The following is an 11,472-nucleotide window of genomic DNA, read 5'->3' as shown; positions in this document are numbered from 1 at the left end:
GGAGCTCATGATCTAAGCCACAGTCAGCTCCTGGTCTTGTTTTTGCTGACTGTATAGAGCTTCTCCATCTTTGGCTGCAAAGAATATAATCAATCTGATTTCGGTGTTGACCATCTGATGATGTCCATGTATAGAGTCTTCTCTTGTGTTGTTGGAAGAAGGTGTTTGTGCATTTTCTTGTCAAAACTCTATCAGTCTTTGCCCTGCTTCATTCCGTATCCCAAGGCCAAATTTGCCTGTTACTCCAGGTGTTTCTTGACTTCCTACTTTTGCATTCCAGTCCCCTATAATGAAAAGGACATCTTTTTGGGGTGTTAGTTCTAAAAGGTCTTGTAAGTCTTCATAGAACCGTTCGACTTCAGCTTCTTCAGCATTACTGGTTGGGGCATAGGCTTAGATTACTTGGTCATGGTGGAGAGATCAACCAGTCAGTACACGATAACGATGGGGTAAATCTTCCATGGCAGAACAGTCAAACTGAGACAGAAGGAAAAAAAGCCAGCAGTAACTAAGGACACGGAGAAGGCAATGGCACCCCACTCCGGTACTTTTGCCTAGAAAATCCCGTGGATGGAGGAGCCTGGTGAGCCGCAGTCCATGGAGTTGCTAGAGTCGGACACGACTGAGCGACTTCACTTTCACTTTTCACTTCCATGCATTGGAGAAGGAAATGGCAACCGACTCCAGTGTTCTTGCCTGGAGAATCCCAGGGACGGGAAGCCTGGTGGGCTGCCATCTATGGGGTGGCACAGAGTCGGACACGACTGAAACCACGCAGCACTAGCAGCAGCAGCAACTAAGGACATGCCGCCTTTGTGGGCCTTTCCCAGAGTGCAGTGTGAATCTATGTTATTCATTAACCAGACCTCCTCAAAGCAGAGAGATGGACTCAATCTTTGAGAAGAAGGCCTCTTTCTTCAGATTCTTTATAACTCTATGATTAATATATTTCTTTTCCATCTCAAACAAGGGCCCACACTGACCAAAGGCTTATCTATACATGCATAATTGAAAAAAACAAAAACACTTCAGCGAATTGTGTACTCAATGCTGACCTGTCAATATGATACATAATTTCTTTGTCTCAAAAATGTATGAAACCGCACCTCTGACTTCTGCTCAGTGGAGGAGTTCGCAGAGTTTCTGAGAATCTGTTTGCCAGGCTATCATCCTCAGCTTGACTCAAATAAAATTCTCTTATCTGTCTTCTTTGCTGGATTGTTATTTGATTTCCTGTCAACAGTAACTTACTGTCTGCCAGCTGGTAGGTTATTTGTATGAAGGGACATCTTGGTGGGTCAAAAATAGTCAAGTATTGGCAACTTCCTAGGTCAGCCTCACATGTAAACCTGGGGGCCACTGTCTGACCAACTTTGGAGGTTGAGCAGATAAGGGGAGTGGTCCTGCCTGGCTCTCTCCAGAATTCCTGCCTTCTCTCTAAGGTTGCACCCTGCTGCTGCATCGACTCCTTAGAGCAGACATGCCACTCCCTCCCATCCTCAGTGTTCCCAGGGGCTTGTGCATCAAAGCCTTGTCCTGTGGGGAAACTGCTGTTCCTTGCCAATTTGTGAGGAAGTAACCTCAATTGTGGCAGCTCCTCAGTTCCCTGTGGTTGGTTGTGTTCCTCTTGTTTCGTTTTATAAATCTGTCTTATCCCTGTGTTCATTTTATCTTATTTTGTTTTTTTGGGCATGTGGGATGTTAGTTCCCTGACCAGGGATCGAACCCGAGCCCCCTGCAGTGGAAGTGCAGAGTCTTAACCATTGACCTCCAGGGAAGTCCCTGTTGTTTGGTCGTTCGTGCCCTGGGTGCCCATCTCGGGTGGGTGTTCCTCTGATGTCTCCGTGTTCCCACCCCAGGCCACGCTGCTGATCGCCTTCATCTGCGTGAGGAGCTCTCTGTGGACGAGCTACAGCGCCTACAGCTACTTTGAGGTGGTCACCATTTGCAACTTGATCATGATCCTCGCCTTCTACCTGGCGCACCTCTTCCGCCTGCCCCGCGTGCTCACCTGTATCAGCTGGCCCCTGTCGGTAAGGGAGTGGCCCGGTTGCGCTCCGCCCGCACGGGTCAGGACGCCGGCTGGGCGCTGGGGCCCGACGCCCTTCCAGCCTACCCGCCCCGCCTCCTTGGCTGCTTCAGCCCTGAATTTCCCACTGCTGGGTGGCCCTCTCTGCCTCCGGTCCTACTGGCCTCTAAAACTCACCTTCAAGCTGCAAGAAGGCTGTGCTTCTCATCTCGATGCTTCTTTTCTCAAATGACAGAAAATGGGCTGTGTGGCGGGTGGGGGGGTGATCTGGAGGCCGAACGTGGACGGATAAAGCTGATAGAGGTGCTGGGTATTTACACTGTCGTACGTATAGGATCTGTCAGCTGAAGTGGACAGGCAGAGTCTGAAGAAAGATATCAGAAGTTGCTAAGGTTTCTTCTTCCCATTATATTATTTTTTAAACGGCTTTATTTACACCTTGGTGACATGTCATACAATTACCGATTGAAGTGTACAGTTCAGTGGATTTCCGTATGTTTTTAGACTTGTGCAACCGTCACCTCATTTTTAGAATATTTTCATCACCTCAAAAAGAAACCCTGTACCCTTTAGCTGTTACTTCCTACCCCGAATCTCCTCCAGTCCTGAGCTACTGCTAATTGACTTTCTGTCTCTATAACTTTTCCTGTTCTGGAGATTTCATGTAAGTAGACTCATATATGTGGTCTTCTGTAACTAGCTTCTTTCACTTAGTAGAGTGTGTATCGGTTTATCTATTTATAGCATATATCAGTACTTCATTGCTTTTTATAGCTAACAAATAATCCATGGAAAGGATATACCATATTTTGGTTTTTTGTTGATTTGTTTGTTTGCTGGGGGTGCACCATGTGGCATACGGGATCTTAGTTCCCTGACCAGGGATCGAACCCATGCCCCCTGCAGTGCAAGCACGGAGTCCTAACCACTCAGTCACATTTTGTTTATCCATTTATCATTGATGGATATTTGGGTTGTTTCCACCTTTTGGCAATTGTGAATCCTGCTGCTGTGCACATTTGTATACAAGTTTTGTGTATGGACGTGTTTTTATTTCGCTTGGGAATATACCTAAGAGTGGGATTGCTGGGTCACATGGTAACTGTTTAATTGTTTGAGGAACTGCCCGGCTATTTTCCAAAGTGGATGTACCATGTTGTATTCCAGCAGTCTTCCCACTCGTTCTTTTTCAGGATTATTTTGAATTGTTGTAGTTCCACAAGAACTTTATAATCAGCTTTTCGGTTTCCACAAAGAAGTTAGCTGAGATTCTAATAAGAATGACATTGAATCTGTAGATAAATTTGGAGAGTCTTGCCATTTTAATAATAATATAAAGTCTTGTGATCCATGAGCATGGAAGGTTTTTCCATTTATTTAGATCTTCTAAAACTTCTTTCAACAATGTCAAGTAACTTTCAGAGTACGAGTTTTATACTATTTTTCTTCAGTGTGTTGCTAAGTGTCCTACCCTTTGTGATACTATTTCAAATGTAATTATTAATTTCATTTTCAGATTGTTCATTGCAAGTGGATAGAAATACAATTGATTTCTGTTTATTGATCTTGTATCCTCAATCGTGTTGAAATCATTTATTAGATCTAATAGACGGTTAGTGGACTCCTTAGCGTTTTCTATCTATGGGAGCATACTGTCTGTAAAGAGATAGTTTTACATTTGTTTGCAGTCTGGATGCTTTTTACTTCATTTTCTTGACTTATTGCAAGAAATTGAATGTTGAAGTGGCAAGAGCAGATATCATCTTGTTCCCAATCTTAGGAGGAGAGTATTAGGTTTTATCATTAAATGTAACATTAGCTGGGGTTTTTATAGATAAGTGTTAGTCACTCAGTCATGTCCAACTCTTTGCAACCCCATGGTTTGTAACCTGCCAGGCTCCTCTGTTCATGGAGTTCCCCAGGCAAGAATACTGGAGTGGGTAGCCATTCCCCTCCTCCAGGGGATCTTCCTCATCCAGGGATCAAACCCAGGTCTCCTGCATTGCAGGCAAATTCTTTACTGTTTGAGCCACCAGAGATGATATTGATTTTCCAGGCAAGAGTACTGGAGTGGGGTGCCATTGCCTTCTCCCTCAAATAGAAGAAGTTACCTTTAATTCATTTGTCTATTAAGACAATCATGTAGGGTGATTAATCGCTCTAGGATTCTGTTATTGCACTGATTTTCATATGTGGAACTATCTTTGCATTCCTGGGGGAAATTCTGATTGGCTGTGATGTATAATTCAGTTTACATGTAGCTGGATTTTGTTTGCTAGTCTTTTGTTGAGCATTTTTGCATTGATATTCATAAGAAATATTATTGGTCTGTAGTTTTCTTGTGATGTCTTTGGTTTTGTTATCAAAAGTGTTTCCTTCTCTTATGTTTTTTAGAAAAGTCTGGGAAGAGTTGGTATTGATTCCTCTCCAAATGTTTGTAATTCTGCATGGAAGCCATCTGGTCTGGGCTTTTCCTCTGGGTAGTGTTTTTATTATTCATTCAGGTTCTACTATTTTAGATCTTATTCAGATTGAGTCATTTTCAGTAGCATGTCTTTCTAGGAATATCTCCATTTCATCTAACTTATCTAACTTATTGGTGTACAGCCTATCACAGTATTCTTTTAAAATCCTTTTTATTTCATCAGTAGTGATGTCTCCTCTTTCATTTCTGATTCTGGCCATTTGAATGTTTTTCCTCTCTTGTTTTTTTCCCCTTGGTCAGTCTAGCTAAAGTTTTCTTTATGTTGTTGATCGTTTCAAGGAACCAACTCTCGATTTCATGGCCTTTCTCTGTTGTTCTTTTCTCTGTATCATTCATTTCTGCAGTAATCTCTGTTTCCTTCTTTCTTCTTCTTGTGGGTTTTAGCTTGCTTTTCTTTCCCAGTGTCCTAAGGTGAAGGTTTAGCTTATTCGTTGGAAACCTCTCTTCACTTTTAATATATGCCCTAACAGCTACAAATGTCTCTGTAGAGCACAGTCCACTGTCGGTGGCCCTAAGCCCCAGTTCATCCTTCTGATCTGGTGTTGGTAGGGAAGGGGTGGCATGAGGAGAAGCATCCTCTTGTTGTCAAAAGACAGAGACCCCACCTCCTCCAGGACCTGCAAAGCCCGCATTTAATCTTGGAGAGTGAATGGGGCATAAAGAGATGGCCCTGTGGACCCAAGGGAAGCAAAGACGAGGGTCAGCCCTTCCTGCTGACCCTCGGCAGTCTGGCCTGCGGGCATGTTTTCAACAGCCAAGAAGAGGGAAGAAAAAATGCGGGTAGAACTGGGAGGACTGTTGTCCACAGAATGGGGAGGCCCTCCAGGCAGCCATCAAAGCCAGCACGTTGCGAGCCCAGACCTTTCTCTGCAGCAGAAGCGAAGGCACACATCTCTCTAAGGGGCTTTGCTTCTCAGAGCTGGAACTGCACTGAAACGCTCCAGCCTGGAAGTTGCAAGCAGCTCATTTGCTTGTTAGGAGCTTTAGCCAGAGGTCCAGGTAACCATGGACAGCCTGACCTCAGGAGTGCAGCCATCCTTAGGGGACCTGTCTGCTCACCTGAGAAGCATCTTTATCTTTGCTGCCTCTCTTCCTGCTTGCCTAGCGTCTTTTCTCTCCTGCTTGGCCTCATCCTGGCCAGCTGTCCTTTCTTGTTGCCTGTGAGCTCCACTGCTCCTGCTGGGGTGTTACCGGGAGAAGAAGTGTCTCCCTCTCCCCCCATCCTTCTCTTCTGAGAACCGGGAGTGGAGCTCCCTACCCACTGGTCTGCTTTGTTTCTGCCCCCAGGAACTCCTGCACTATTTAATCGGTACCCTGCTCCTCCTCATCGCCTCCATCGTGGCAGCTTCCAAGAGTTACAGCCAGAACGGACTGGTGGCTGGAGCGGTGAGGACGTTTCCCAGGAGGCGGCAGGGAGGAATTCCTATTCTGAATGCCCACTTTCTTCCTCACAGGGCAGCAAAGGGATTGTTCTCTGGGGCCTTTCTTTCTCAGGATCAGTCTCCACCTTGATCCACCAGCAGCAGTCCCCAGAGAGCCTGAAACTTGGGCCCATGGCGGAGGGTTTCAGGTGGTGATGGGCAGGGCTGTGCAAACTCAAATGGCCCCAGCGGCCCAGACCTCTTTCTCTTACAGCCACTCCTTAAATCAGGGGATAAGTAGGTTTTAATTCTCATGCTTGCCCTGGTCATTCGCTCGGGGCTGTTTCAGCCCTGTGCAGGGAAGGGTTCTGAGGCACCTTTGGGGCCCAGGGAACAGTCCTGGGATCAGCTATCCACCAGGAGTCTCAGTTTTGCTATTCCTGACTATTCTCAGTATTCAGGCCAGGAAATAACACTCCTGTACCTTTCAGAGGTGAAGACTGCCCACTGGCTAACGTGAATAGAAGTAGCATGAAGTGGACAAAAATAGAGCACGGTGGGAGCTATGTGTATTTATCACCCAGAGACGCACAGATGTGTCTATGTGAGTGTGAGTCACTCAGTCATGTCTGACTCTTTGCAACCCCATGACTGTAGCCTGCCAGGCTCCTCTGTCCATGGAATGAATTCTCCAGGCAAGAATACTGGAGTGGGTAGCCATTCCCTTCTCCAGGGTATCTTCCCAACCCAGGGACTGAACCCAGGTCTCCCACATTGTAGGCACATTCTTTACTGTCTGAGCCACCAGGGAACCCACATGTGTCTTAGAAGCCACATATGGGAAGCCATATTTTTTAAAAGATCTATAGGTTCCTGTCATCTGATTTCTGATTTAGCTTATTGTTTATAGTTTGGAAGCCTGTGGGCTACAACCGATTTGCCTCACTTTTCAAATGAGTTTGAGGAGAAGCTGTCTGTGTGATAGTCACTCACTTCCACATGGAACTCAAAATCTCTTGACTTCGGACTGAGAGCCAGTGAGTGCCTGGGATCCACCAAGGGGTGGAGTCTGCAGGGGGCAGAAGGTCCCTGCAGAGGGGCAGCCAGACCTCTGAGCACTCACGCCCCTTGAGCTTAGTCGTTCAGTCGTGGCCGACTCTTTGTGACCCCATGGACTGTAGCCTACAGGCTCCTCTGTCCATGGGTTTCTCAAGGCAAGAATACAGGAGTAGATTGCCATTTCCTGCTCCAGCGGATCTTCCTGACCCAGGGATCGAACCCTCGTCCCCTAAATTTGTGCCCCTTAAGCCCCTCCCATTCCCCTTCCCCACCGTGGAGGTTAGTTTCCAAGAAGAGGCATGTTTCCCACCTGCCCGCTGGCAGATGAAGCACAGAGGAGATTCGTGCCCACCGTGTTTCAAGACCACACGGGCAGAGTCCCACTGGGTTTTCTGATTCAGGTGGCACATGACAGTATTAGCCCTGGACTCCCAACAGCCCCCACTTGTCCTCCACCTGTCCTGTGGGAACCAGCATGGACCTGGAGAAGCCAGAAGAAATGAAAAGATAAAGTCCCTGCTATATGAGAAAGTGATGCTCTTGCTTAGGAGGCCAGGGCTGTGAAACAATTAACACACAAGGCCCTGTCGTCCAGAAGCACATTATGTAGCCCTGTAATAAACTGTTCAATTATGCAGCGTGAACAGTTGGGGAGCAGGACAGTGTATAATGTGCTAATTGTGCAGAACAGACAATGAGAGGCTGGGACAGGCTGTAATAGGCTGATTATGTGGTGCAGACAATTGGTACAAAAGGAACCAGGGAGATGGACAAGGGGGAAGAGGAGGCTGACGGGGGCTGGGAGGGCAGCCACGTGTGGGAACCAGCAGGCAGGCAGGATAGTCCTGCGCTTGGGTTGGCTGCTCTCGGCCATTCCTGCTGGACCTCTGGGAGCCCCTGGCCATGCACTTTGGGGGGCCTGTGGACACCTGGGCAAGGTGAGCAGAGAGGAACCCTGGGCTCAGACCTCTGGTCTGGCCTGGCTGACTCCACTGCCCTGGCTTAAAGAGTTGACCTCCGGTTCCTGCTTTCTTGAACTGCAAAAACATGGGGGGGAAGGTAACAGCTGCGCTCCCATCTGGCAGAGCTGTGAGGCTAAAGGAAGCCATGCATCTGAAGGGCTTAGGACACTGCCTGGGATGAAGTAATGCTCCATCAGCATTAGCACTGCTGCTGCAGTTGCTGTTAACCAGAGGTCCCCAACCTCTGAGATCTAATGGCTGATGACCTGAGGTGGAGCTAATGTAGTAATAATAGAAATAAATGTAATGTACTTGAATCATCCTGAAACCATCCCTCTTCCCTGGTTCGTGGAAAAATTGTCTTCTCTGAAGCCCAGCCCTGGTGCCAAAAAAGTTGGGGACCTCTGTGACAAGTCGCAAAAGGCTACAGGCTTCCAAGTTCCAGGCAGAGACACCTGAGTCTGTGTCTGCTTCTCACTCCATCATTTAATATTCCTCCGTGAGGTCCTTTAAAGTGTTAGTGAAATTGTTAGTCACTTGGTCATGTCCGCAGAGAAGGCAATGGCACCCCACTCCAGTACTCTTGCCTGGAAAATCCCATGGACAGAGGAGCCTGGTGGGCTGCAGTCCATGGGGTCGCTAAGAGTCGGACACGACTGAGCAACTTCACTTTCACTTCTCACTTTCATGTATTGGAGAAGGAAATGGCAACCCACTCCAATGTTCTTGCCTGGAGAATCCCAGGGACGGGGGAGCCTGGTAGGCTACCGTCTATGGGGTCGCACAGAGTCGGACACGACTGAAGTGACTTAGCATAGCATAGCAAAGCATAGTCATGTCCGACTCTTTGTGACCCCATGGACTGTAGCCCTCCAGGCTCCTCTGTCTGTGAAATTCTCCAAGCAGGAATACGGGAGTGGGTAGCCATTTCTTTCTCCAGGGGATCTTCTGACCCCGGGATTGAACCTGGGTCTCCTGCATGGCAAGCAGATTCTTTACCATCTGGGATAGTGAAGAAGCTAAAGAACTTCCCCACCAGGGAAGCCCGGGAGGTCCTTTGCCTACCACAAATGAGAAGGCTGCACAGGGCTGGGTGCTCACAGCAGAACACAGGAAGGACAGGCACGCTGCTTGAACTTACTTCAGCCTAATGTTACTCAACTTCTGGCTCCAGGACAGCTGGGAAGCCAGACAGAACAGAAAGCCTTTGTGGATGAAGTGCATATGATGCTACCATACCAAGATCCATTTGAACACTGAATGTTAAGAACCCCAAATAAAATGTACTGTTCCTCCTTTTCCTGTCTTATTAGTCCAGGATAAAGAGCGGGGGCACGTAGTTGTCTGGAGAAGAGGTGAGGGGTGGTGCCCAGAGGCCTGGCTGCAACCCAGTTGTCGGCCTGACCGGGGCCAGGGCATCACCCCTCTGGCTGCGTGAGGACAGGTGGCCGGGTCAGATGAGTGCCTGGGCTCCCTCGCGGCCACAGCCAGTACAGGAAGCAGGCACAGGGACGAGCCACTGGAGGGGCTGCCCGCGTGACTGGCCCTTGCCCTGGGCACCTCCTGGCCCCTCTCTCTTGTGCAGGTCTTCGGCTTCCTGGCCACCTTCCTCTGCCTGGCGAGTGTGTGGCTGTCCTACAAGATCTCGTGCGTGACCCAGTCCACAGGTGAGTTCTGGTCTGAATACAGATGACCAAGAAGGTCCCTGTGCTCAGGAATGGGAGGACATGAGCTCTGGAGCTTGGCAGTAGGGGACCACTTACAGAGCACCATCCTGTCTCCATGGTGCCCAGGGTCACCCCAACATTCTCATTCTCTTGATGGCAAAGCGTTTTCTTTAAATGAGTTTCCTAATGACAAAAATAAAAGGTAGTATATTTAGAAAATAGAAATAAGAAAAAAAAATTTTTTTAATAAAAACCATTATCACACTACCGAGAAATAGCACCTGCTGGGTGTCTGTCCCTTCAGCATTTCCTTGCTCTGAATACACAAAGAGAGAGATGTGCCTTTGTTTTTTGGGCCATGCCATGCAGCTTACATGATCTTAGTTCCCTGACCTGGGATCAAAGCCAAGCCCCCTTCAGCGGGGGTGCAGAGTCCTAACCTCTGGACCGCCCGGAAAGTCCCAAGAGATGTGCATTTATTAAAGGATCAGACTTCGTGTATGATTTTGCAAACTGCTCCTCTGCTCCTACCCAGACCCTTATCGGTCACTTTCTCCACATTATTAAGTGTCCTGCTCTGGCATCCGTCATGGCTCGGTGGTGTTGCACTGGCTCCTTTGCATGTCAGCATTGTAGTTTACTGAACTCGTTTCCTATTTGGGTACATTATATATATATTTTTTTTTTTTTTTTTAATTAAAAATTCTTTCCTACTCAACAGTGCTGTAATGAACAAATGAACATCCTTGTAAATATACCCCCAGACACATAACCTAATGTTTTTTCACCTTTAGAATAAATTCCTAGAAATAGGATTGCTGGAAGTTGAACCAGTTATACTTTACTTCTTTCTTTGAATCAGCACTCTTTGCTGATTATTCTTTTCTTTGTTTTTAAAACATACATTAAAAATATCAAAGCACCTTAGAGAGTGCTTGCCACAGTAGAGCTGCAGTCTCCTTCTAATAGTCTGACTGGCAAAAAGCTAACAGAAGGCTGGGTGGACCGAGCCAGTCACCAAGGACCACGGGAGTAGGATTCCCTTTAGGGAAAATGTCCAGAATAGACAAATCCACAGACAGAGAGTGGAGTACCGGCTTAGGGCTGGGGGCAGGGGATACAGGAGTGACTGCGTATGTGTTTGGGGCTGCTTTTGGACACGATGAGACTGGCCTAAGATTGGATGGTTATACAATTCTGTGAATATAGTGAAAACCACGGAATTGCACACTTTAAATGAGTGAACTGTGTGGTAGATTAATTATATCCCTGTGAGGCTGTTTAAAGAAAGAATGAATGACGAAAAAAGAATGTGAGAAAGTTAATAGGTAATGTCTAAAAGTGATACATCAATCAACGTTGATATAAATATGTTAAATTTATGGAGGAAGACCCGAAAGAAATAGCTGAAGGAGCTAAAGTACCTCTGAGAAAGAAGCCTGGGGTGGGGAGGAGCGGGGAGGGGAATCTTTTATTTGGTTTTTACAAACGGACTAAAATAGCATAAAGTATTGGTGTGGGCAGAGGAACGCAGCGCATGCGCAGCCCTGGGGCAGCCCTGAGGACCCGGCCCCCTCAACCCTGCCCTTCCCTTCCCCCAGACGCCGCCTGACGCCCCCAGGGACCCCCAGCCCTGTAGGAGGCTCTGCAGGACGTGTGACCCCGCGGATGGAGGGTCATGAGCTGGCGACCCCAGAAGAAACCGGGGTCTCGGCCTCGCACCGGATCCCCCGGCTGGTAGGCGCGGGAAGGACTCTTTTTCCGGCTTCCAAGCGGGTCCAGCCTCTCTCTCCAGCCTTACACACTTCATCAGAGAATATTTCTCCCTGTCTGGGAAAGAAAAGCAACCGCCAGGAAAATCTGATCTCTTCCTCCAGCTTTAGAACTGCCTCAGGGACTGATGCCCGCC

The 11,472-nt window shown here is 47.7% G+C and overlaps 1 protein-coding gene across 4 annotated transcripts in view; it reads left to right on the top strand.

Moving 5' to 3' along the window:
- CMTM7 (CKLF-like MARVEL transmembrane domain containing 7) overlaps nt 1-11,472 on the top strand; it is a 56,469-nt gene that overhangs the window by 37,654 nt on the left and 7,343 nt on the right. For 2 of the 4 annotated variants that reach the window (XM_010835552.1, XM_010835551.1), the window contains exons 2-4: nt 1,860-2,033; nt 5,802-5,900; nt 9,482-9,563. In XM_010835552.1, coding sequence (XP_010833854.1) covers nt 1,860-2,033; nt 5,802-5,900; nt 9,482-9,563 — 355 coding nt within the window. Of the gene's footprint in view, nt 1-1,859; nt 2,421-5,801; nt 5,901-9,481; nt 9,564-11,164 lie in introns of those variants that run through there. The other 2 variants (XM_010835553.1, XM_010835550.1) reach the window with 2 other exon arrangements.

This window comes from Bison bison, unplaced genomic scaffold (assembly GCF_000754665.1).
Source record: "Bison bison bison isolate TAMUID 2011002044 unplaced genomic scaffold, Bison_UMD1.0 scf7180017864043, whole genome shotgun sequence".
NCBI classification, from domain to species: Eukaryota; Metazoa; Chordata; class Mammalia; order Artiodactyla; family Bovidae; genus Bison; species Bison bison.
The sequence above is the reverse complement of the archived record's forward strand: the minus strand, read 5'-3'. Positions and strand labels throughout refer to the sequence as shown.